Genomic DNA, 27,067 nt, shown 5'->3' with positions numbered 1-27,067 from the left:
CATCCTACATCAGGAGGCGCTTTGTGCTCAGATGTGTGGCGAGCAGGTTGGTGAAGTGATGTCGCTGGTCATTCAGGTGGTCAACTTTATTGTTGCCAGAGCTTTAAATGATCGCCAGTTTAAAACACTGCTGGATGAAGTTGGGAATAATTATCCTGGTCTGCTTCAGCACAGCAATGTGCGTTGGTTGTCAAGAGGGAAGGTGCTCAGCCATTTTGCGGCTTGTCTGAGCGAAATCCGGACTTTTCTTGAAATGAAATACGTTGAGCATCCTGAGTTAGCTACCACTGAGTGGCTCCTGAAGTTCTACTATCTCGTGGACATGACTGAACATCTGAACCAGCTCAATGTGAAAATGCAAGGCGTTGGAAATACAGTCTTATCCCTTCAGCAAGCAGTGTTTGCATTTGAAAACAAGCTAGAACTCTTCATCGCCGACATTGAAACAGGTCGTTTACTATACTTTGGAAAACTGGGAGAGTTTAAAGATTCATGCACAGCAAGTGACCCTGCTCAACATCTTGATCTTCAGCAGCTAGCGGGCTTCACATCTAGTCTCCTGCAGTCATTCAAAGCACGCTTTGGAGAATTTCGTGAGCGCACTCGTCTTTTTAAGTTCATCACCCATTCACACGAGTGTGCAGTGGACAGCGCCGAACAGAGTTACATTCCTGGTGTCTCCGTCAGAGATTTTGAGCTACAAGCTGCTGACTAGTGTTGAGCGAGTATGTTCTATTAACCCTTTCGCCGAGTATGCTCGGGCCGAGCTCCGAGTATTTACAGCTGCTCGGTGATAAGGTTAAATCGCTCGCGTGTGCATGATTTGCAACTGTTTGACAGCTTTATTACATGGGAGGAATGTCTATTTCTTACACATACTGCTGACCTGAAAGGCCTCGGACATGTGGGTGAATAGGTTCAAGTCACTGAATGAAGATTTGGAAAGACTTGCACGACAGCAAGCAGAGTTGGTGAGCAAACACAAGTGGCGAGAAATTAAAAAACTTCAACCCGCGGACCAGCTGGTCCAAAACTTGGAACGCACTTCCAATCACTGCAGCGTGTGAGGTATTGCTGTACTGACAATGTTTGACTCTGCGTATGCATGTGAGCAGTCTTTCTCACATCTAAAGAATATTAAGACCAACCTACGATCACGTTTAACGGATGGAAGTTTCAACGCCTACATGAAGCTCAACCTCACCACGTATCAACCAGACTACAAAGCCATCAGCAAAACCATGCAGCACCAGAAGTCACATTAATGGTAAGAAGTACTTTATTCATCATTGGTTAGCAACAGCATAACAACGTTATTAAAAAGAATTCAGAGACTTATTGTACTTTAAAAGTGTTGGTCTTGCATAAAATGCACACATTTATTTGTATTTAGTTTTAAAAATATTGTATGGCTCTCACGGAATTACATTTTAAAATATGTAGCGTTCATGGCTCTCTCAGCCAAAAAGGTTCCTGACCCCTGATCTAGAGGCTCTGGTAATGATGAGGCATGCTTGACTCAGACACTAGATTCACTAAGAGGCATGCCTCTTAATGAATCTGGTACATATGAAAAGTGGCGTGCACCTCACTTTTGCTTAGTTCCATACCACGTCTCGGCAGCTTGTCCTTTCCTCTCATTGGGACAAGCCTGTTTTCTTCCTAAATAGTCAGATCCTTCTACCCCCCCCCCACGTCAAGCAGTCTCTAGTGGTCTCAGGACTCTCCCCTTATTTGCCTTGGCTGCTTGTTTTCTTCCAATTCATTGGATAAAGTATACTGTCCAATATGCTGGAACCCAGGGCCATTATCTGTTCCCTCTCCAATGGCATTATCAGCTGTCGGGTCTCTCTGTCTGGATCCAGTTCAACAATGCCACCACCATGGCATACATCAACCTTCAGGACAGAATTAGAAGTCGTCTAAACATGGCTAGGTCTTACAAATTCTTACATGGGCAGAATGAGGAATTTCGGCAATCTTGGTGGTCCCACATTCCTGGAGTGGACAACTGGGCTGCGAACATCCTATGAAAGGATTAACCATGGGAGAGTGGTCCAAAATTCAAGTTCGCTAATTTTAATGGCATGGCTATTGAAGCAGCAGTTCTGAAGGCTTCTTCGATCTAGTCAGTCAGACCATGATTAAGATGCAGAAGCCCTCTTCGTCACTTGGATCCATACCAACTAAAAAATGCCTTCTAATGATGTTGCTCCTATGTCCTTCTCTCTCCTCAGCTTCTTGCAGTCCGGTATGAAGTCCAGTCTGGCCCTCAGTTCCCTCAAAGGCCAGGTTTCTGCCCAGTCTATCCTTTTTCACAAAAATCTGTTTTCTAGGCCTCAAATTCAGACTTTCCCTCAGGGTGTGTGGCCCATTCTGTACCCCTTTGTCAGCCTCCCTTGCACAAATGGCACCTCAACCTGATGCTAGATGCCCTACAGAGCTCTTCTTTTGATCCAATCCAGGAAATCTCCATGCTCTGGCTCTCCAGATGGCTCTTCTTCATAGTGATTAGTTCCATCAAGAGAGTCACCGAGCTGGTGGCTGTTTCCTGTCACTCTCCATTCCTTGTACTTCATGTGGAAAAGGTGGTGTGTCCAGTAACCTCTTTTCTTCCTAAGGCGGTCCTCTTCTTTCCACCATAAAGAGATTGTTCTGCCTTCTTTCGGTCCTTCCTCTCATCCCGTTGAGTTAGACTCGGCCAGATCTATGCATCACTACCAGTTGGTGATGGACTCTTTCAGACCAGTTTGTCATCCCGAAAGGCCCTCTTTACGCCTCTAAGGCTAGCATTGATCATTTTGCCATTTTGCAATAGTATCGGTCAAAGGACTGAGTGCCCCGGCTTTGGAACATGGCTTACTCTACTTGAGTGGTGGGCGCCTTGTGGGCCTTTCACCATCAGGCTTCTGTGCTACAGCTCTGCAAGGTTCCAACCTCGTCCTCCATCAACACTTACTTTAAATTTTACAAACCTCACAACAACACATAGGAGGACATGAGAGTAGGTAGAAAGGTGCTGCAAGTGGCAGTCACTCAGTTGATGGCCTGAGAAAATGTCCTTACTACCTTTTTAACCATTTTGTACCAGTATTGTTCTGCTTTTGTCACCCCTTGGGACTGCTCTGAGACACCCTATTGGTTTACTGTGTCCGCCAATGAAGCACCTGAAAGAACAGGATTTTTGGTATTTATCGTTTCCTGTGTCCCTCAATGAATGCTACGAGAAAAAGATTTTTTGGTAAGTACCAAAAATCCTCTCTTCATTGTGTACAATCACCATCTGCATTGTGTTCGCACAGTTAAGGTGAATTTACCAACATTGATTATGGGTATGGTTTCATAAAATTTTTATTGACACAACACACAACTATCAATAGGTAATGAGTTTCAGTAGTTAATATCATGATTTTAATTTTTTATACCAGATCATATGCACTTTAATGTGTAAATTCAATGGCTCTAGTCTGGCAATTAACCCACCATCTAGATTTTGTTAGGTACCAATTTCACCACCCTATCAATCAATTACCACATGTAAACACAAGTTTAGTTGTACTAGCAGGAAAATCGACAAATTGTACAAACAGGTCAATTACATAATGGCATTACTATAACAACTAAAAAAAAAAGGAGTGTAATATGGCTTCATCACGAGTGGCAAAACATTAAATGCTAAATTCAGCATGTCTTGGGATGAATGTCTACTTCAGAAGGTTGAACAGTATCCATACTTGACACTGCTATACACAACAGAATTGGAGGTTGTTTTTTTTTGGGGGGGGGGGAGGCAGGGAGCAGGGGTTGGGGTTTGTGGGGAGGTTGTAGGGATGGCGGGGAGTCTTACACATGAAATGCGGAGAACACTATTTGACAACATCCTGTTAGTTGCTCATGCACTCACCATCCTCTTCTCTGTCATCAGCAGTACGGTTTAAACAGTTCTGAAGCCACACGACAGGAGGAGACAAGCCTAGTGATTACAAAGCAGAAATTGTGTTGGCGCTTGCATAATTCTTAATATTGCTATCTGTCAGTACTACAATGGAATCTGCTTGCGTTTCTGCTAACAAAATCATACACAATATAAAGACAACAGATACAGGTGCATCTCACAAAATTAGAATATCATCAAAAAGAATTTCAGTTCTTCAATACAAAACGTGAAACTCATTATATAGAGTCATTACAAACAGAGTGATCTATTTCAAGTGTTTATTTCTGTTAATGTTGATGATTATGGCTTACAGCCAATGAAAACACAAAAGTCATTATCTCAGTAATAACAGCTTGAAAAATGTTTTTAAAATCCGAAATGTTGGCCTACTCAAATGTATATTCAGTAAATGCACTCAATACTTGGTCGGGACTCCTTTTGCATCAATTACTACATCAAGTGGCATGGCATGGCGGCGATCAGCCTGTGGCACTGCTGAGGTGTTATGGAAGCCCAGGTTGCTGCATTGTTGGGTCTGGTGTTTCTCATCTTCCTCTTGACATAGATTCTCTCTGGGGTTAAGGTCAGGCGAGTTTGCTGGCCAATCAAGCACAGTGATACTGTTGTTTTTAAACCAGATATTGGTACTTTTGGCAGTGTGGACAGGTGCCAAGTCCTGCTGGAGAATGAAATTTCCATCTCCAAAAAGCTTGTCGGCAGAGGGAAGCATGAAGTGCTCTAAAATTTCCTGGTAGACGGCTGTGCTGACTTTGGACTTGATAAAACACAGTGGACTTACACCAGCAGATGACATGGCTCCCCAAACCATCACTGATTGTGGAAACTTCACACTAGACCTCAAGCAGCTTGGATTGTGGCCTCTCCACTCTTCCTCTAGACTCTGGGACCTTGATTTCCAAATGAAAATTGGAACTCTGGGACCTTGCGGAGTGTGCCAATGACTGCCTTCTGGACATCTGTCAAGTCAGCAGTCTTCCCCATGATTGTGGAGCCTACTAAAACAGACTAAGGGACCTTTTTTATTGCTTAGGAAGCCTTTGCAGGTGTTTTTTGTTAATTATTTTAATTTTCTGAGATAATGAGTTTGTGTTTTCATTGGCTGTAAGCCATAATCATCAACATTAACAGAAATAAACACTTGAAATAGATCACTCTGTTTGTAATGACTCTATATAATATATGAGTTTCACTTTTTGTATTGAAGAACTGAAATAAATTAACTTTTTTATGATATTCTAATTTTGCGAGATGCACCTGTATCTGTAGTCTTTATATTGTGTAGGATTTTGTTAGCAGTAACACAAGCAGATTCCATTATATTACTGACAGATGCACCTGTATATACTAATTCAGACGTACGAGTTAGTAAGTCTGAACAAATTATTTAATACAGTCGTCGTTTCACTTTTCACGCTTACTCGCTCTCCTCTCACAATACTATCAGTATGGCCAAGCACCAGTGTATACTGTAATAACCTAAAAACAAAACAACAAATACAACTCAAAAATAAAAACAATTTTATTGGGTATATAATAAAATTCTTAAAATAAGTGGGGAGCAGCACAGAAGAAAACAAAAGATCATGAAAGAATCATCAGATGAGGGGGTAGCATATGTAGGCTATATGAGACCTCAAGATAAAAGATATCTATATAATGGTATAGCTGGTGCAAGTGCAGTATGAGATGAAGGGGATTAGACCCACAACATCTCATATTAAATAAAGATGATACCAATGTAGAAGTTCCTTTAACAATAACAACGATGCCATGTAAACATACCATGTCATATAGCTAGACTGACCAGATCTTGCCTTGGCTTTTTCAAGGAGTAATACCCTTTTGAGAAAGTTAAGGAGAAATGTATGTTGGAGTTGAAGGTTTCTACTCCTTGGTCAGTCAAACTGTACATATTGTAAGTTGACATTGACACCGTTGTTACTGTTATGGGAACTTAAACATTGGTATTCTTTTTAATACAAAATGCTGTTTGTCTAATCAAATTCATGTCATCTTGCCCTGCACTTACACATGCTATTCCATTTTACAGATATCTACATGATATCAAGTCTTCAATGTATAACCCTTAATATACATTTTGTACTGGCCATGTATGCCCCCCCCCCACCTTCATCTGATGCTTCGTTCATAAACCTTTGTTCTGTGCAGCACATCACTTATTTTTTTAATTTTATTATATACCCAATAAACTTATATTAATATTAATTTTGGAGTGGCTATTTCTGTTTGGGATAGGCACCGAGTATCTATATCAGTGATTTATGGTTATCTGTAAGTTCACATCATCAGTGTATACAGTATGAAACAATAGAATATCCAATTTTATTTACCACTCTTGCATTAGATTATAAAAGGAACTTGCCTATGTGATAGCACTCTGGGACTCCTATGACAAACTCTACAGAACATGGTCTTACTGGATGGAATTCCAACACAATCCTCCGAAGTTATCCCAGTAGTCTAGTCACCTAAGAAATGGTTGAAGGCTGGAGCCTACTGGGAATGCATCCCTCTGACCAGTGCCCCCTCAGAGACTCACTTTTTTTTTCCCCTCATTCCATTCTTCTTGTCCCATTATCTTTTGCTTTTTTTTACCTATTCTTTGACCACTTTTGCTGATGATTTTTTTTAATGATAGGTTAAACCAGAAGTTGGGGAACCAAGACCTCATATACGTTAACTAATCAAATATCCTCATTTATTACCATTGTGGCTTTGTTATATCAGTCTACAGTTCTGTAAAATGTAAGATTTTATCAATTATTGCCATTGTTATAATTACTGCTGGGTACTTGTACTGCTACTTCTTGGTAAATAATCTATATTATGATATCTTATATAATAAGTCAGTATAGTCCCTGTATTTAACCGCAAATCTTCTAGTTACTACTACTTCAAAAGCTTACAACATAAGTAGTCACCTTCTTCATGTACACTTCGTAAAATGGTTTGTATTTTCTTATCCATGAACAATTCACTATTCCTGCTTAGTTTCTCTTTTGGTTTCTGTTCCAGCGTAATGTGCTCCTCCTCATCTTCCTCACTCATATCATCATCTTCTTCATCATAATTATCTTCAATATCTACATCCTTTCCATCAACCCCAAGATCATGGAGGAAATCCTCTTCAGACTAAAAACCAAATGTAAAAAAAAATTAACTTCACATATCACTTTGCTCAGCACTTTCAAATGATCATTAGCTTTATACTTGTGAATAATAGATAAGTCTGGCACCAATCTAATAATCATTTTCTGCAATAGACACCAATAAGGTCTTAAGGTATCAGACTCTCTGGTTTGAAAACATTGACAAATCCTATGTTTTTAACACAGTAAGAAGCATTAATATAGATTGTATATGTCAGTCTACCAAGTTTGCAGTTTTGATATACAATTCATTTTTAGAACTGCGCTGGCACTTTATTATAACATGTATACGGAAATATCATAAAATAGACATGAAGGAGCCATTAATGGGTAATACACAATGTGAGCAATGTAACTCTTACTATATACAACCAGATACTTTAAGGCTTTACAGCACTTCTCAGAAAAATGTTCAGGGACCGGTCTACCTTCATCAGAGTAAGGATATGTGCACACATTCAGGATTTGCAGCAGAAATTTCTGCTGCAAATCCTGAGGAGTTGGCAAGAAAACCGTTGTATAACAGTCGCACGTTTTAAGAGTATCATTCACTTTGCTGGTACTAGGAAATCCTTCAGGTTTTGTGACAATGCTGTGCAGAAAAAAACGCAACAAAAACGCAAAGTTTGCACATACCCAAAATGTCCAATCCACTTTTAGGCAGTAGTGCCATCTCTTATTCTGTAAACTGCCTTTCCCAGATATTCTGCTGTACAAGAAGGATGCCGAGAGCCTGTTGGGTTGCTACTTTATATTTATTGATATATGCAGGTGTCACTTTGTTGGTTTTATATTCTCAGGCCCTTTCTTTTTTATTGAAGCATCCAATAAGCGTGCACAAGGTCATTTTGAAGGGATGGGGAGCAGGGTCAGCTGTGACCTCGTCTATTGGAATGATAGTTCCAACTGTGTTATAGAAATGTTACAGGTCATTGTAATCCTGCCTGCTATGAAAATTAGACTTCTTTAAAGTTTTTTGAAAAGAACAGGATATATAATATGAATAAAAGCTACAATTCATTAAAAAAAAAAAAATACATTTAACACAATAACCTGATTGATATCATCATACATACTATGCCTGAAGATTTTCCTTTTCTTCTCCTCCTCTTATAAAGCTCCTTCCTTTCAGATACCAATCCCATGCTTATTAGTTTTTCTATGATTCTTGCTTTGGAGCGTTTAGCTGTGATATGCTTCATTATATTTCCTAATATATCTGCAAAGAACAAACAATATAAAATAGCACTTCTAAAGGACAAAACATAACTACAGTCAAAAGTAAACCGTGGCACTGCTGGTAAGGTGCTCCAGTAGGGTCCAAACCCGGTAAGGTATATGTGTGTGTGTGATAGATATAGATATATATATATAGATAGATAGTAAAACTGGGTACTCAGATACAGAGTAAATTTCAAAATAGATTTTTAATTGCAGTTCAAGCACAAAAAAGTAGACATTTCGGTCAAAGTAGACCTACCTCAGTAAGTGCAGACTGCGTTGTGAAGACTTGTGCAAGGTGGGGGGATAAACACCATATCAGGAGTGTGTTCAATCCATGGCTATAATGGGATAACCCAGGCAGCAGACGTATCCACTGTTTGTCATGTGGACTGACTAACAATTTGGGCTAGTTATATAATTAGTCTGGTTATATGACTGCCTGGCAGTCCACATGACTAGCGGTGGATACCGCGTCTGCTTCCTTGAATTATCCCCATCATATCCACGGATTGGACACATTCCTGATATGGTGTCTATCCCCCACCTTGCACAAATCTTCATAACGCAGTCTGCACTTACTAAGGTAGGTCTACTTTGACCGAAACGTCTACTTTTTTGTGCTTGAACTGCAATTAAAAATTTATTTGAGATTTACTGCACCTGAGTGCCCAGTTTTACTCCATAAAACATAACTACAGTCCTACGCACTATATGCAAAAACTTGCAGAGACCGTTCAACATATCCAATAAGTGTACTAAGGTTTAAAAGGTGTACACATCTGGCCACGTACAGAACTTGAAAATACCAATGAGCACAATATCTTTCAATCCTAAAATATCACATCAATGAAAACTGAACTGGCATGGTAAATGTGAACAGGACGTACCATCAGTCTCTTGAGATTCCTCATAAAGCCGCTGAAGCTCCATCTCTTGGTCTTCAGTCCAGAGCACGATTCGAGTTCCTTTACTGAAATGATTAGTATAACGAAAAAAGTTATTGGTGCAAGAAAGTGATGAACATATATAACATCTCAAATTGGTTGAACACCAGACGTCCCCACTTGAGTGACTGCTAATCATGGTCCAAATATTCGCTTATTAAATATAAAATTAAAAAATATGTCACTATGAAGGAAGACTGTATTGATTGTATATGCCAATATTCATTGGAAAAATGCAGCTCCATATGCAGAAGGTTATAACGTACTATGTTAAAGATTTTATTTTGGGACTTATCATTAGAACCGGCTAGTAATGTCACATAGGTGGGGAACTGATCATTAGGCTGAAGAGGTTGTGGCAAAGGCCTTGTCCCCTTCATTGTTTAGCAGACATAGCTGCATACATTTTTTGGCGCTGTGACTGGTACTGCAGCTCTGTGCAGCTCAGTCCCATTCAACTAAATTGAACGAAGACGCATCACCAAGCAAAGCCACTGCAAAATTAATAGCTGCGCCTGGAAAGAGCAGTAGGGCTTGCCAGAGCACTGAGATCTAGTCAGCCAGTGATCATTGGGTGACCCCAATTTTCTGATACTGATGGTCCATCTAAAGAATATTCCATTAATATCAATGTCCCCCAAAAAAACATTAACCCTTGCCCGCGCAGTAGATTTTCATTGTTGCGCTTTCGTTTTTTTCCTCCCCTTCTTCCAAGAGCCATAACTTTTTTATTTTTTCATCCACATAGCCTTATAAGGCTTGTTTTTTGAGAGACGAGTTGAAGTTTTGAATAAGACCATTCATGCTACCATACGATATACTGGAAAACAGGAAAAAATTCCAAGCGTGGTGAAATTGTGAAAAAAAAATACCCTGCAAATCCACAATTGATTTTTGGTGTTTGTTTTTGTGGCATTCATTGTGTTGTAAAACTGACCCATCAGGATGATTCTCAAGGTCACTACAATTATGGAGGAACCAAACCTGCATAGTTTAAGCGATACAAATAACATTCAAACGTCTGTTTCATGTCATCATTTCTGAGACTCATAACATTTTTATTTTTTCGTTTTGTTAGGGCTTGGCTTTTGTGTTCTGACAGGGCAGGTTTTATTGATACGAATGATGGGTACATGCAACATTCTGATCCCTTTGTGTCACATTTTATGAAGAAGTGGTGACTGAAAAAACACAATTTTAAAGTTTGATTTTTTTTCTTCCCTCTTTAGAGCATGTACTGTATGGGTTAATTTTTATATTTTAATAGGCTGGACTTTTATAGATATGGCGATATCAAAAATAGATTTGTCTTTATTTTTAATGGGGGAAAAGGGTGTGATTAGAATTAATTTTTTTGTTAAATGTTTAAAAAAAATTTTTTTTTTTTTTAAATATAAACACTTCATTCTTCAGTCTCTTTAGGGGACCTGCACTTGCAATCGTTCCATCGCAGCCCCCAACTAATATAGAAAGCCTTTGGGGCTTGGTGAAAGTGTCATGGGTGAAGATGGGAGACACCGTGCGCAAACACAAGCAACCATGTGTTGAGGGGTTAATTATGCGAATAAAAAATGCACCAGTCAAAGTTAGGTTTAATGGCCTTTTAGATTCTGTATGGGATGTGTAATTACTTACATCTCTTTTTTAAAATCCTTGACACTGTCAGCAAGATCCATCTGCACAAGATGATTAATAATTTGCTTTCGTGTCCGAGTTCCGGGCTTCAGATTTGCCAAGATATTATCAATCACGTCAACACCTGAAAAATATCGACATTTATTCTGTTTAGTAATGCACTTCTGATACTGCCTATATTAAATTAAAAATGAGCCATACAGTTGGCCTAGTTCTATAATTAGTCTGGTTATATGACTAACCAACTGGAAAGTGGCAACATTTTCTTGCCAAAAATGAATAAGCCGCTATATACCGATGGCAACCTACAAGTGGTCAGCTTGCCCTGCAAAACACTGGTGTTTCTATTCAGTGTAAATCACCCCAGGTGAACAAGTATGAAGCAGTACACAAGTATAGCACAGGAGCTATGCCTGCTCCATACAGGTGCTGACTGTAACATACAGCCGACAGCTGCCTGTCATTACCCTGTGGTTAATAGTGACCATGGCATCTAGGTGGCATGACAGAGGTTGGATATTACCTGTCCATTTCCTGTGTGAGATAACCAGTGCCAGAGTGTTTGGCATTTTGCTCATCTCATCAGATTCATAAAGTCATACAATTAGTAACATGTGCATATTATGGCGGAGTTGTCCTAATGATTGGCAGCTGACAACTGTTCTATGAAGGATTTAATTGAGAATTACAATAAAAGTCTTTCTTCCACAAAATCTTCAATGGAAGACTTGCCTTCAACCTCTTTATACTGCAAGTACAGGCTTTGTAGCTCCTCTTCATCCTGCGGTGTCCATTTAATACGCTTAGGATTGGCATCGCTGTAAGACAATAATGATTAGTAAGTAATGCTATGTATTCCACTGCTCTCTAATCTTTTAACCAATTCCTCACCTTTCTTCCTCACCAGGTTTTCGGTAACCCTCGGTTATTTCTCTGATAAGGTTAGTATTTTTCCAAAATAGAAGCTCCACATAGGCTTTGTTGTTTGTAGCAGCAAGTGCAAAGAACTTATTCAGAATGAACTTTGAGAAAGCTACAAGCTCCTGAGAAATCAAGAGGAAAAATAATTGTATATAGCTGTAGGAGGTTGATTCATAATGTGCACACTTTGTACAAATATATACAGTATATAGCCTAAATATATAGTGCTTTTACAGATTAAAGAAAATACCTACCTCAAGTGAAAAATAGAAACCAATGTACAGAACCTATGTGAAGTTCAGTTACTTTCACTGCAGATTTCTCCTGTCCAACCCTCTGCCATGTCACAGATACATGGCAGCCTGGCCACTGCTTCTACCAACCTGCTACTTCACATTACTTTCCACTCGTCCCATTAATACAATCCTATATACTGTCTGACAGTGCCGAGGCTACTGTAATCACTGGACTTTATTAGAGTGTATTCACACTGCTGGGAAGGGTCACCTTGTATATATCAAATGTATTCATAGGCCCATATTTCCCTAACAGATCTATAAGGTTGCCCCTTTTGGTCTCAGGCTGGTATCATTCTATTTTTATTGTAAACTATGCTACTATACCATTCAGTAAATAGAAACTATATATTGCACCATAAATGGTTTTGTAACATGAAAGCCTAAGGCTATGTTCACACATGTTGGGTTTTTCAGCGTTTTTTGCTGCAGATTTTTATGCAAATTTTCAGCTTTGTTTTGCAGTACCAGCAAAGTCTATGAAAAACGAGAATTCTCTGTTCACACATGCTGGGGTTTTTTTGGTTGCGTTTTTTGTGCCTTAGTTGTGTTTTTAAAAAATATAGCATATCACTTCTTTCAGCGTATTTTCACCCATAGGAAGTAATGAGAGGTGAAAAAAAATGCTGAAAAAAACGCACCAAAATTTGCATCAGCATTTTTGATGGCAAAATAGAATGGGGTTCTTTTTTTCACAGAACTTTATGTACATGCATAGAGACAGAAGGACAGTGAAAAAATGCTGAAAAAACGCACAATTAGGTTTTGCTGCAGATTTGTGATGCTGAAAAACCCAACATGTGTGAACATAGACTAATGGTGACATTTGGCACCATATGCTTATACACTACAGTTGGGCAAAAAGATTAGCAGGACCCTGGTGACGTCATGCAGGGCCTACTAATCAGAAAAGGCGCTGCGGATGCCAGCAGGTATGGGGGAGGGTCCCCAGTGTATACTACAAACCGTATGAATACACCCTCAATTTTCACGTTCCCTCTATATAAAGCTGGTAATAAGTTTTCTGGAATGAGGTAGAGTAGGAGGACTTGAATATTTTATCCTATTTAAATGAATGGAGCATGCAGCCTACAGTAAAGGCCCCGTCACACTTAGCGACGCTGCAACGATCCCGACAACGATACGACCTGTCAGGGATCGTTGCTGCGTCGCTATGTGGTCGCTGGTGAGCTGTCAAACAGGCAGGCTCACCAACGATCAGGGGAGCAGCGACATCGTGGAAAGAATCTTTCCACGATGTCCTGCTCCTGGTTACCAGCCTGCTGAAGCAGGAGCAGGCTGGTAACCATGATAAACATCGGGTTACTAGGGGCACACGCGCACCTAGTAACCCGTTGTTTATCATGGTTACCATTCTGCTACGGTGAGCGGGAGGTTACCGCTCACTTTAGCTGGCTCGTAACCATGATAAATAGCGGGTTACTAAGTGCGCGTGTGCCCCTAGTAACCCGATGTTTATCATGGTTACCAGCCTGATCGCTGCTCCCGTTGGTCTCACACAGCGATGTGTGCTGACCTGCGGGAGGGCAACGACCAAAAAATGGTCCAGGACACTTTGCAGCGATCAGCGACCTCACAGCAGGGGCCTGATCGCTGCAAAGTGTCACACATAGTGACATCGCTGGTGAGGTCGCTGTTGCGTCACCAAAACAGTGACACAGCAGCGATCTCGCTATGTGAGACGGGGGCTTTAGTGAATGAAGTAACTAAATGAGACACTTGAATTTACATATGCGGGACCATATCCCAAGAAGTCACTGGATATACAATGTAACTTCCTCCTCGGGCTGGCCTCTGCAGCAGTAGATGCATGAAACAATTGTCATACACTGTCCATTCCTATTTCAAGTGACTGGCTGATCTTTAATAGGTGTCAGCTTACTGAGGTACTTTACGGTCATTTTGCTATATAAAAGCTATTCAGCCCCTGATTCATTAGTAAATGTGCAACAAGTCGCTAACAACAACATTATGTTAGAAAAGAAACAAGAAACAAGTAAAGTAAAAATTCGGATTATCAATTATAATAGGCAAATGTGGCTTACAGTCTGCACAAACCAGTTTGTTGTCCTAAGTTAGGACCTATTTAGGCCGTATTCAGATGTCCATGTAACATGGTCTGAGTTTGGACTGGCTGCAAGTCTACCAACACAAACTTGACAGCCTAATAGGCATATATGAGGCAGTCAAGTGACCGACAGTCCGTAGATCGCAGCTTGAACTTGGACTGTGATACACGGATGTCTGAATTCAACCTCAGACGTGTTGATAATGGTGAATGAGTGCTCCTAGGAACGCTCGTTTCCCGATTATTGGCCTGTCCAAACAAGCATGCAATCACCCAATGAGTAAACAAAATGTTCGTTCGAGTGAAATGATTTCTAATCTTGCTTAAAAGTAATAGTTCTCGGCAGCATATTGTTATGTGTAAACAGGACATGTGCTGCAGAGAACAATCATATTCTATACTCCGCACGATTATATTAACAAGCAAGCAATTGTGGTTGACTTACATGTAGCCCATTGATGGTGATTCAATGGCCACAATCTTGCTGGTCTAAATATAGCCGTAGTGTGGGAGATTTAATCAATATATTGAGTGGCATGGGGTATTAACCTCTTACCTTGTAGGCACCAGCAGCAGGATCACAAAGAATACGATTAAAAATGCAAAACACAGAAAGCTGGAAAAGAAAGGCTTCCATTTTCAGATCATATGCTATTCGATGTAACATTTTCACCACACAGTGGTTGGTGTGTGCGCTATTATGGTGATAGTTCTTTAGAAGTATAGTATAGGTCTTCACTACACTGGCGTTCGCAAACCTGAAGGAAAATCCCAAAAATATCTTTCAATAACTAAAAAAAAAAAACACATACATTTTCAAAGACAGAAAGACAATTTTTCCCCTTCCGCCAAATAAATTACACTAATCTCCTGGAGCCCTGTGCCAGAAGTCTGATCTCTGAGCTCTATGACACCGCCCAGTCCTGGGTACAGTGCTATAAACAGGATGGTGCTGTTAATCACAGCCTGAGGTGTTTTTAATACGCTCAACTGAAAACAATGTGCTGGGACCGGGCATTACATTATTTATCCTAGAGCATGCCATGCTAGCATCAATTTGAGTGTTGCCAGGTCTCAGAGACCTACTACAAGAAGGCAATTATAGGTTGGTGCCTTTGTTCAATAATAATCAGGCTACAGAGCTGTAGTTTGTGGGCTACATTCTCACAGGTATCTGTACCTACCTGATGTCTCAAGCCATGCAAGGAGATGTGCAACAGAGGCCATCTAGAGGATGTGTGTCAGCGATAGACCATCCCCACTTAAAAAGGTTGTCCCACGATTAAAATTCATTTTAATCAATAGATCCAAGTTCCACAATTGGATGTGTTAATAAAAATGTTCCTGTGCTGAGATAATCTTATAAATGTGCCCCTGCTGTGTACTGTGTAATGGCCGTGTCTGACCATACAGGAACAAGGTCTGATCATATCACACCTCCTGTGCAGGGGAGGAAGCAGAAGAGTATACAGACCGCTTAAAACCAGGCAGAGAAATGTTTTACCTATCTTTTGCATCTTCCCCTTCCCAGGAGCTATGGTATGACCAGACCATGTTCTAGCACGGTCAGACACAGCCATTACACAGTGCATTCCACACATCTAATTGTTGATCCTATCTTTATTCCAAGATCTATTAATTAAAATGTACTGTGTCCGTGGGAGAATCCCTTCAAACATATTACAGAGCTGTGCTGCGGTGAACTTTGGTGCTAATTATTACCATGTAGAAATATAAACCTGTATTTTAACATGTAGGAAACAGTCTTCTGCTTGTAGTGTAATAGTGTAGCAAAAAGTAAATTGTATTGGCTGCATGTTCATTCACATAATTTCTAAATTTATATTTCTAGGGCGCTTCATTGGGGAGTACAGGAAACCATGCGTGTATGCTGGTATCCCCAGGAGGCTGACACTAAGACACCTGACTCATCAGCAGGCTATACCCACTGGCAACAAGCAACTCTGTTTAGCTTAGTGTCACAATCCCATCTCTACCCATGGCTTTTTTTAATTTTTTTTTAAATTTTTACCATTTTTTTTCTCTTTTCTCCTTTAGATTAGGGAGACAGAGTGGAATGGCCTCTCTATTGTTCCGACAAAAGACAGTACAGTCTGCCAGGGCTGAGGCCGTATCTTCGCTTGTCTGAATGGCAGGACCTTTTGTCTTAATATAATTGGTGTTCAGGTACTCGTGCAGAGGGTCTTTACCCTTTGTCTCCTGCAAAGACCGATCTGAACACCTGGACTACAAGACCAAGCCTTTTCAAGACAGATGAGTATATCCTCACCCAGCATTGTGCTGTGATCCTCTGGCTCCCCATGGTCTATGTCTCCTGCTGCCGTCAGATGCAGTTGTTCCCCTGTTCAGGCATGCTGTCATTTTCTGTCTTTTTCAGGGGCTCTCTTGGTGTTCTGCCTCTCTTGCACGTTCTGTGGTCCTCCTATTGCCCTTGCTGCAACCAGGACTCAAATGTAATCCCCAGCTTTTGTTGCGGCCTAACAAGCCCCGGTAGGCCATGTCCCCATTTCCTCAGCCATTGAGGTTCACGCATGGGCTCTCTTTCTGTTTTGCAGCTTCTAATCGCCCCTTTTTCTTTCCTGCAAGCCTCAATTTTCTTCACTGCACACGTTCGCTGCCGATGTCAGCATTCTCCAGCCTTCCAGCCTCCCCTTTGGCAGAATCGCGCAATACAGGACCTCCAGTTCCTCAGGCCAAAACACCAGGATCGACAGGCTCTACTCCTTCTGGCGCCAGTTAACCTCTTTTATGCTGTCCTCAGAGGACTGCGCACACCAGACTGGCAAGCCTCAACTGGTCACACATTTTGACTGCGCATCATGCAAATTTCCATCGGGCGCACCCATCAAAACATTGCGCTGCATGCATCCACCCTCTGGCTTAGGATCTGTGCCCTGCTTTGCCTTTGGCCAGAGCGGACCCACTCTCTTTTCCCCACTTGGGCCAATAAGCTTACTCGATCTGTGGCTGAACTGTCCCAAGACATCTCAGACCTTGGTCACATTGATAGAGCGCCAACCTGTGCCAACTACTGCACCTGGTACTCTGACCACCACCCAGAGTAAGCCGGACTCACCAGCTACTCCGCACCATCATGGCAGATCAGCTCAAAGGTCCAAGCGGTCTACAGCGAATTCATTATCTCAGTCTCCTTCTCGTTCCACAACACCCAGACTGCACTCGCCATCTCGCTCCTCCTCTGCTAAAACTCGGTCACCTTAGGTATCTGACCAGAATTCTGAATTGGACTTCGGTCTGGATTACAATCAGTTTAAGCTAAGGGATATGGTCGACAGTCTCGTTTGTGCTGTGAATCAATCCCTAAATTTTAAGGTTTACGATTAATGCATGGGAGCCCTCCTCATGGCATACCTACCATCGTACGTGGAAAGCCTTCTTCCGTTGGTGTGAATCAAATGAGGTTACCCTTCTAGTCTCTCTCTCCCGACTCTTTACATTCTTGCAGTCATGTTTTGAGTCCAGTTTGGCCTTCAATTACCTTAAGAGCCAGGTCTCAACACCATCTCTCCTTTTTCAGAGAAACCTGCCTTCCTAGCCTCAAATTAGGACTTTTATCCAGTTTGTGGCTCACTCTGTTCCCCCTCACCGGCCTCTTTTAGATCCCTGGGATCTTAACCTAATGCATGACGATTAGTGTCCTCCTTTTGAACCAATCTGGCACATTTCTCCCCTCTCATTTCCATCAGGCAAGTATTTGAAGTGGCAGCTCTGTCTTGTCACTCCCTGTTTCATGTCCTTAACTTGGACAAGGTAGTTTTTGCATGCTTTCCACCTTGAGGAGATTGTTCTGCATTCGTTCTGTACTCCTCCCTCTCATCTCACAGGGCGATCCTTACACAATTTGGATTTGGTCAGAACAGTGCATCACTACTTGTAGGTGACAGCCTCATTCAGACACTCAGACTCTTATTCCAGAAGAACCTCATTGAGGTGCCTCTCACTCTCAAAGGCTACCATTTCACACTGGATTCGTTATGTCATTTTGGAAGCTCATAGGGTCAAGGAATAAGAGCCTCCGCTAGGGTTTAAAGCTCACTCAAACCGGGAAGTAGAGGCCTCCAGGACTGCTCGCCAAAAGGTCTCTGTTCTGCAGCTTTGAAAGGCTGCTACTTGGTCCTCCGCCTATACTTTTACAAAATGTAAAAGGGTTCACAATTCACCTCGGCGGATGAGAGTCTGGGTAGAAAAGTGCTGCAAGCAGCAGTCGCTTAAGTAACAGCCTGAGGGGTATTACTTATACATTCTGTGGTAGATCGACTCACTCGGTTTCTTAAAAAGGTAGACACAGGTACTGTTTCTATTGAAATTGCAGTTTAAAGGCATTTAATCCAGGAGACTCTAATCTCCATACACCCACCATGTGTGAAACAAACAGTTCTCAATTTACCCCCAGTGAGTCCCACCCTGGGGTGGAGATATATGGTGAGCAGTAATTCAGCTGCTCCTAATCAATCTGTCATGGCCGATTAACCCCTTTTAGTCCAACATGCACTAAAGCATTACTTCAAGTCTATCTCCCAACCACTAGGTGTCTAACAACCACACTACAATTCTTATACTTTTACTACCCTTGGAACTGCTTTTGGACGTCTCATCGTTTACTGTATTCCCTAATGAAACACCTGAGAAAAGTGGACTTTTGAGACTTACTGCAAATCCCTTTCTCGTAGCCTTCACTGGGATACACAACATCCAACCATTCCTTTTTTGCCTCGGAAGAGTTTACAGTTATTTTCCATTGTGCTTTTTTGCTTCTCCTACTGCTTTCTCAGTAACTGAATAGTTTGGTGCCAGTAGGCAGGTGTTGCCTGCTGAGGAGGAGCAGACTTTTTTTTTCTTTAGGTTGTATTTCTTAGTGTCAGCCTCATGGTGACAGCGGCATACACCCATAGTCCCCTGCATCCCCCAATTAAGACAACGAGAAAGGGATTTTACGCTAAGTCCCAAAATCCTCTTATTGGCATGTTACCATGCCAGCTAACCAATAGCTGCAGCGATAAAGATCACAGCTTCAGCCAGGAAATGACACACATCACAGCTAATGTGACCGCTCCTCTTAAAACAAGGATTCACATGGACAAACCTGGAGAGTTCACCGCATGAATCAATGGGAAAAAAAAAGTCAAGCATCACATTAGAATCCACAGAAAAAGCATTAAATTTTTGTTTCATTGAAGAAAAATTGCCTTAACATGCAAAGTGCTTACAAGCTATGTTAATGCTTGGAATTAGGTTTCAAATTCTGTATGCACAAAGCCACCTTCATATACCATCGGGGCACACAGATCGGGCCAACAGCATGACAATCCTGCTGGCCTGAAATGTCAAGTATTCAGGAGAGTCCACCACCCAGCATCCCAAAAAGTCGAGGGTGGGGAGTAGTGCTCTCCTGGGGAAAAAGAATCTCAGGAACAAAAAAACAAAACAAAAAAACTGGTGACATTAAATACGTCAAAAGACATGTCACTGCCTTTGATGCGGGGGGCAACGATGGGTTGCCATGACAGTCGGATGTCTGCTGAATACCTCCGTGCTTGTCATGACGATCACCCTGTGAAAACAGGCGTTTAGCTAGCGTTCATAGATCGTGATGAATGAAACCGTTACAGGTCTCTGAAAATGGCAACAAAAGCAAATTTTTTATTTTTTTGTATAAATTTCTGAATTTTTTTCAATACTTAAAAGGAATATTACCATCTCCAACATCCTACCCCAACACATACTAGGTGTAGTAATAATATTATTATTATTACTAGTAGCAGCAAATACTTCCAATTAGAAAAGTAGTATAGTTCTTCTGATTTGCTATGTCGCTTACAATATGTGCAGGGCATTGCAGTAGCTTAGGTATCCATGGTTACGACCACATAGTGACAGTTAGTGGTGGTAACCATTGATTATTACACCTAATACATATTGAGAAAGGATGTTGGAGATGGAAATACTCCTTTAAATAAAAAAAATATATATACGTTTGGGATCTGTGTACTCGTACTGACCTGGAGAATTATATTGCCAGGTCTGTTTTACTATAAAGTGAATATGGTAAATAAAAAAACAAAAACACACTTGTGGAATTCCATTTTTTTGCAATTTCAACGCACTTGGAATTTTTTTTCCTGCTTTCTAAGGCATCACATGAGAAAATGAATTGTATTATTCATAACTACAACTTGTCCAGCAACAAAAAGCCCTCATAAGGCCATGAGGACGGAAACATAAAAAAGTTACAGCTCTTGGAAGAAGTGGATGAATATATAAAACAAACAAAAAAAAGCAACTGAAAATCGCAGGGGAGTGAAGGGGTTAATTATGCCACATGCAGCTCAAAGATTTATTTATTTAATATAATGCCAGGGAAAATATTGTTATTGGTGTACATACATGATATACTAAAGATGCCTTCTATTTAAAACACAAATTACCGTTTCATGTAGTCTAAAAAGTTAAATTCCCTTTCAGACACTTGTACGGAAGTAAGCTCCTCCTCTTCTTCTACTTCTTCACCTTCGTCTTCTTCATCCAGATCTGCTTCTACTTGATTAGATCCTATATATTAATGAAAATAATCTACCTCAGTTTTTGTTTCAAAGCTATATTATTTAGCTCAGTTAAGGGGAAAAAAATCTGTCCTCAAATAATTTTAGAATGTTGTGAGAGGTTAAAAAAAAAAATAAAAAATACTGTAAGAACCTAGTATATAGGTGGGAACCCAGTTAGCCCCATACTACTACTTACTTGGGAGATCAGCAAAGAGAATTTGTTTAAGGAGCTCAACCTCTTCTTCAGGGCCAGACACTGAAGATCCAAACACATCGCCCTCTGGCCATACTTCTCTGCAAAAATACAAATTTAGTTTACAAATAATTCAAATTTCTTGTAAACTAAGCTTTTAGGCCGTGTGATGATCATCACATAAATTGTACCTTGCCGAACGAAGCAGAACAAGCGACTCTCCAGCCTGGCCATTTTGAAGACCATTCTGTATTCGCACTAAAGCTTCAGTTCTTTGCTCCTCAACAGGTATCTCAGATGCAGCGTCAAAAGGCACAATTTCATCCGGCAGACTTTCTAAGCCCTGGGTGAGTTATAGAGTTAGATGACAATAGGAAACCACAGTCATACCTTGAAGTAGCTACTGAACAATGGCAAACATTACCGTAGCACAGTTCTTTAGCTTCTCTGAAAGAGATTGCCAGATTTCCTCCAATTCTTCAGTAGTTTTAGGCTGCTCCTCACGTCGACTTGGTTTCTTCTTTTTTTTTCTTTTCACCTTACGGCTCTTTGTGAAAAAAACACTATTAGGATATATGTGTTTTATACACATATACATACATACATACATACATACATACATACATACATACACACACACACACACACACACACACACACACACACACACACACATATACATACATACATACATATATATACAGTACAGACCAAAAGTTTGGAGACACCTTCTTATTTAAAGATTTTTCTGTATTTTCATGACTTTGAAAATTGTACATTCACACTGAAGGCATCAAAACTATGAATTAACACATGTGGAATTATATACTTAACAAAAAAGTGTGAAACAACTGGAAATATGTCTTATATTCTAGGTTCTTCAAAGTAGCCACCTTTAGCTTTGATGACTGCTTTGCACACTCTTGGCATTCTCTTGATGAGCTTCAAGAGGTAGTCACCGGAAATGGTTTTCACTTCACAGGTGTGCCCTGTCAGGTTTAATAAGTGGGATTTCTTGCCTTATAAATGGGGTTGGGACCATCAGTTGTGTTGTGCAGAAGTCAGGTGGATACACAGCTGATAGTCCTACTGAATAGACTGTTAGAATTTGTATTATGGCAAGAAAAAAGAAGCTAAGTAAAGAAAAACGAGTGCCCATCATTACTTTAAGAAATGAAGGTCGGTCAGTCCGAAAAATTGGGCAAACTTTGAAAGTGTCCCCAAGTGCAGTTGCAAAAACCATCAAGCGCTACAAAGAAACTGGCTCACATGATGACCGCCCCAGCAAAGGAAGACCAAGAGTCACCTCTGCTTCTGAGGATAAGTTTATCTGAGTCACCAGCCTCAGAAATTGCAGGTTAACAGCAGCTCAGATTAGAGACCAGGTCAAGGCCACACAGAGTTCTAGCAGCAGACACAACAAGTGCTAAGCATCTCTGGGAACTCCTTCAAGATTGTTGGAAGACCATTTCCGGTGACTACCTCTTGAAGCTTATCAAGAGAATGCCAAGAGTGTGCAAAGCAGTCATCAAAGCAAAAGGTGGCTACTTTGAAGAACCTAGAATATAAGACATATTTTCAGTTGTTTCACACTTTTTTGTTAAGCATATAATTCCACGTGTGTTAATTTATAGTTTTGATGCCTTCAGTGTGAATGTACAATTTTCAAAGTCATGAAAATACAGAAAAATCTTTAAATGAGAAGGTGTGTCCAAACTTTTGAGAGATATATATATATATATATATATATATATATATATATATATATATATATATATATATATATATATATATATATATATATATATATATATATATATATATATATATATATATATATATATATATATATTGCATCCAGTTATCAACATTTCAGCAATGCGGCAGACTGTCAGCTAATGATACCAATAGATGGCTATGGATTTACTCAATATGTCACTATAGTATATCAACTTTAGAAAGAAATGAGTTTTATTCAATCTACATTTGGTGCTAGAAAGCACTTATAAGTTTCTTGGAAGACTTATAGCAGAAAAATGAACAAATGTATTAATTAATAAAACAACAGCTCACCTGCACCATAACTGTGCTCTTTCCTTTACAAAACTTTTCCAGCATTTTGAAAAATAAATGTGTTGTTTCCACCAGATCTTTTAAAAACGACCGAGGCTGTTTGGTCTCATCAAACTTACGAAAGAGTGTTAGAAACAGTTCCCGATATTCCATCATGTAAAATATGTTATCTGAACAGAAAAAAAAAATCATCATCATAATTATCTACATAGCAGGACATACAATGTTAGGAGTCTGTCATAAATACAGAAACGTCATTGGTTAAAAGCACAGATGACTAACTTTTAATGACTTTGCTACTTTCTCGCACAGAGCTGTCCTTTGAATGATCCATTTCATTAACAGTCATGAGAAGTTCCTGACAGGCCTTTAGTGCAAGGTGCATTCTGTAAAAAGAATATGAAGAACATAGCCAGTTTTATAAGCAAGTAAGCTAGCACACTTGACATGCTGCCTTTTACACTACGAAATGATTGCGGATATGAACAATCTCTCACTTTTGATTTTAATCATGAGAATGTTTTTGTTGTGATCAGTGTAGCAAAGCCAGATAGGACAGGATTAAATCACAGCTCTGCAGGGCTTGATTAGATGCACCTGCATTGTTTTGAACCAGGTAATAGGTTCACTTGGTGTGCAGTGTGCTGGGGAACAGAGCAGTGTGTGGATTATTCAGGGAGCTGCGGAGGACAGTTCGCTGCTGACTAAACTGAGCCAGGGGAAGTGCCAGGATTTCTGTATGGGTGAGGTGCCAGGATTGCTGTATGGATGAGGGACCAGGCTATTTACTGGTTCAAAACAAAACTAGGCAGGTGCTAGTTTTTGCTACAGCACATAACCCCTTTAAGAGAAGTTATCATAAGCCTCTATACGTATCCCATATATATTACAATTACAAAACCACTAAAGGTAGTGAATAAATACAACTACAAATGTTACAAATGCAAGGTTTATATCCTCACACTTACTTGGTAGGTTTAAAACAAAACACACAAAAACAAACATCGCCACACTCACAGTATAAGGCTACGGTCACACTATCTGTATTTAGTCAGTATTTTTCATCATTATTTTGCAAATTGCCTCTTCAGAGAAAAAGAGGACCTGTACTCTATAGCGCCACCTATTGGAAGTAGCAATCCTACAAGTCACAATCAACCCTTTAACGAGTCGTGCAATATGACTTAGGATAAAAGCCAAATCAGAATCTCAATTTGCAGACACTGTGTTTCGGGCTGTTGGCCCTCTTCACTTCTGGACTGAGGTCTAAGGGGTAGCGTTTCTCCTTATGGAGAGTGACACCAGCTCTGGCACATCAAGGTAAGGAGGCTTATTCGCCATGCAATGCTCCTCTGGGAAATTTATTTAATATTTGTAAGCCAAAACCAGGTGAGGAATAAATCAGAGAAAAAGACGTAGTTACTTACCGGTAACGGGATTTCTCGGAACCCATGACGGCACCACGGAGAGAGGGGATCCGCCCTTCAAGGACAGGAAACCTACAGATAAAAAGGGCGGCACCTCTCTCCCGCATCAGTTGGTTTACAGAGCACCGCCAGGTTAGTAACACAAATTTTATATATATATATATATATATATATATATATATATATATATATATATATATATATATATATATATATATATATATATATATATATATATATATATATATATATATATATATATATATATATATGAATATATTATATATACATATATATATATATATTATATATACATATATATTATATATACAGTGCCTACAAGTAGTATTCAACCCCCTGCAGATTTAGCTGGTTTGATAAGATGCAAATAAGTTAGAGCCTTCAAACTGCAAACGAGAGTAGGTTTTATGAACAGAAGCATAAATCTTACAAACCAAAAAGTTATGTTGCTCAGTTGAATTTTATTAAATTTTAAACATAAAAGTGTGGGTCAATTATTATACAACCCCTATGTTTAATATTTTGTGGAATAACCCTTGTTTGCAATTACAGCTAATAATCGTCTTTTATAAGACCTGATCAGGCCGGCACAGGTCTGTGGAGTTATCTTGGCCCACTCCTCCATGCAGATCTTCTCCAAGTTATCTAGGTTCTTTGGGTGTCTCATGTGGACTTTATTCTTGAGCTCCTTCCACAAGTTTTCAATTGGGTTAAGGCAGGGTTCCCCAACTCCAGTCCTCAAGGCCCACCAACAGGTCATGTTTTCAGGATTTCCTTAGTATTGCACAGGTGATGGAATTATTGCCTGTGCAGGTGATGGAATTATCACCTGTGTAATACTAAGGAAATCCTGAAAACATGACCTGTTGGTGGGCCTTGAGGACTGGAGTTGGGGAACCCTGGGTTAAGGTCAGGAGACTGACTAGGCCACTCCAACACCTAGACTTTTTTCCTCTTGAACCAGGCATTGGTTTTCTTGGCTGTGTGCTTTGGGTCGTTGTCTTGTTGGAAGATGAAATTACGACCCATCTTAAGATCCTTGATGGAGGAGCGGAGGTTATTGGCCAAAATCTCCAGGTAGGCCGTGCTATCCATCTTCCCATGGATGCGGACCAGATGGCCAGGCCCCTTGGCAGAGAAACAGCACCACAGCATGATGCTGCCACCACCATGCTTGACTGTAGGGATGGTATTCTTGGGGTCATATGCAATGCCATCTAGTCTCCAAATGTCACGTGTGTGGTTGGCACCAAAGATCTCGATCTTGGTCTCATCAGACCATAGAACCTTGAACCAGTCTGTCTCAGAGTCCTCCAAGTGATCATGAGCAAACTGTAGACGACCCTTGACATGACGCTTTGAAAGTAAAGGTACCTTACGGGCTCGTCTGGAACGGAGACCATTGCGGTGGAGTACGTTACTTATGGTAATGAATGAAACCAATGTCCCCACTGCCATGAGATCTTCCCGGAGCTCCTTCCTTGTTGTCCTTGGGTTAGCCTTGACTCTTCGGACAAGCCTGGCCTCGGCACGGGAGGACACTTTCAAAGGTTGTCCTGGCTGTGGAAGGCTAACAGTAGTTCCATAAGCCTTCCACTTACGGATGATGCTCCCAACAGTGGAGACAGGTAGGCCCAACTCCTTGGACAGGGTTTTGTACCCCTTGCCAGCCTTGTGACCCTCCACGATCTTGTCTCTGATGGCCTTGGAATGCTCCTTTGTCTTTCCCATGTTGACCATGTCTGAGTGCTGTTCACAAGTTTGGGGAGGGTCTTAAATAGCCAGAAAAGGCTTGCAAAAGAGATCTTTAATCCACACATGTGAAGCTCATTATTCTTGGTGCCTGAACTACTTCTTAATACTTTTGGGGGACCAAACAGAATTCTTGTGGTTTGAGGGGTTGAATAATAAATGACACTCTGAATTAACTTTTAACGTTTTAAAAAAAAAAACAAAAAAAAAAAACAACAAAAACAAAATTTGCTGCAGTGCATTTCCCACTTCCAGGCTGATCTACAGTACAAATGTCACAATGCCAAGTTAATTCCGCATGTGTCAACCAGCTAAATCTGCAGGGGGTTGAATACTACTTGTAGGCACTGTATATATATATATATATTTATTTTTTTTTTTTCTCTTTTTTAAAAAAAGAAGCTTGCCAGACACACCCTGCGACTAAACAAAGGCGACAAACAATTGTGCGCACCCATGTGTGAAGGGAGGGAATGTATGGGTGCCGTCATGGGTTCCGAGAAATCCCGTTACCGGTAAGTAACTACGTCTTTCTCTTTCCCCATGACGGCACCACGGAGAGATTGCAGAGAAGTGAAGATTAGGGAGGGACCACCACTTCCAGAACCCTTCTGCCAAAGGTAAGGTCTGAAGACGAGGTTAGATCTAGCCGGTAGTGTTTAAAGAATGTGGAAGGAGAAGACCAGGTCGCCGCTCTACATATCTGTTCGATAGAAGCCCCAGCCTTCTCCGCCCAGGAGGCTGCCACTCACTAGTTGAGTGAGCCTTTAGGCCCGCAGG

The 27,067-nt window shown here is 40.6% G+C and overlaps 1 protein-coding gene across 8 annotated transcripts in view; it reads right to left on the bottom strand.

The window, feature by feature from the left end:
• The window catches only part of TIMELESS (timeless circadian regulator), a 161,745-nt gene that overhangs the window by 13,923 nt on the left and 120,755 nt on the right, over positions 1-27,067 (bottom strand). For all 8 annotated transcript variants that reach the window (XR_012273028.1, XR_012273034.1, XM_073663680.1 and 5 more), the window contains 14 exons: positions 23,370-23,473; positions 23,088-23,257; positions 21,439-21,561; positions 21,206-21,357; positions 21,018-21,115; positions 20,705-20,828; positions 14,794-14,995; positions 11,823-11,974; positions 11,664-11,749; positions 10,932-11,055; positions 9,240-9,322; positions 8,205-8,347; positions 6,901-7,111; positions 3,905-3,973 (listed from right to left, as the gene is read on the bottom strand). Coding sequence is in view for 6 of the 8 variants with exons in the window: in XM_073663680.1 (XP_073519781.1) it covers positions 3,905-3,973; positions 6,901-7,111; positions 8,205-8,347; positions 9,240-9,322; positions 10,932-11,055; positions 11,664-11,749; positions 11,823-11,974; positions 14,794-14,995; positions 20,705-20,828; positions 21,018-21,115; positions 21,206-21,357; positions 21,439-21,561; positions 23,088-23,257; positions 23,370-23,473 (1,841 nt within the window). In the remaining 2 variants the exon portion in view is untranslated. The remainder of the gene's footprint in view (positions 1-3,904; positions 3,974-6,900; positions 7,112-8,204; positions 8,348-9,239; positions 9,323-10,931; positions 11,056-11,663; positions 11,750-11,822; positions 11,975-14,793; positions 14,996-20,704; positions 20,829-21,017; positions 21,116-21,205; positions 21,358-21,438; positions 21,562-23,087; positions 23,258-23,369; positions 23,474-27,067) is intronic.

This window comes from Phyllobates terribilis, unplaced genomic scaffold (assembly GCF_046119375.1).
Source record: "Phyllobates terribilis strain yellow unplaced genomic scaffold, ASM4611937v1 Scaffold_2__4_contigs__length_985480577, whole genome shotgun sequence".
Taxonomy (NCBI): domain Eukaryota; kingdom Metazoa; phylum Chordata; class Amphibia; order Anura; family Dendrobatidae; genus Phyllobates; species Phyllobates terribilis.
Note: the sequence above shows the minus strand (reverse complement) of the source record. Positions and strands in the feature narration are given on the sequence as shown.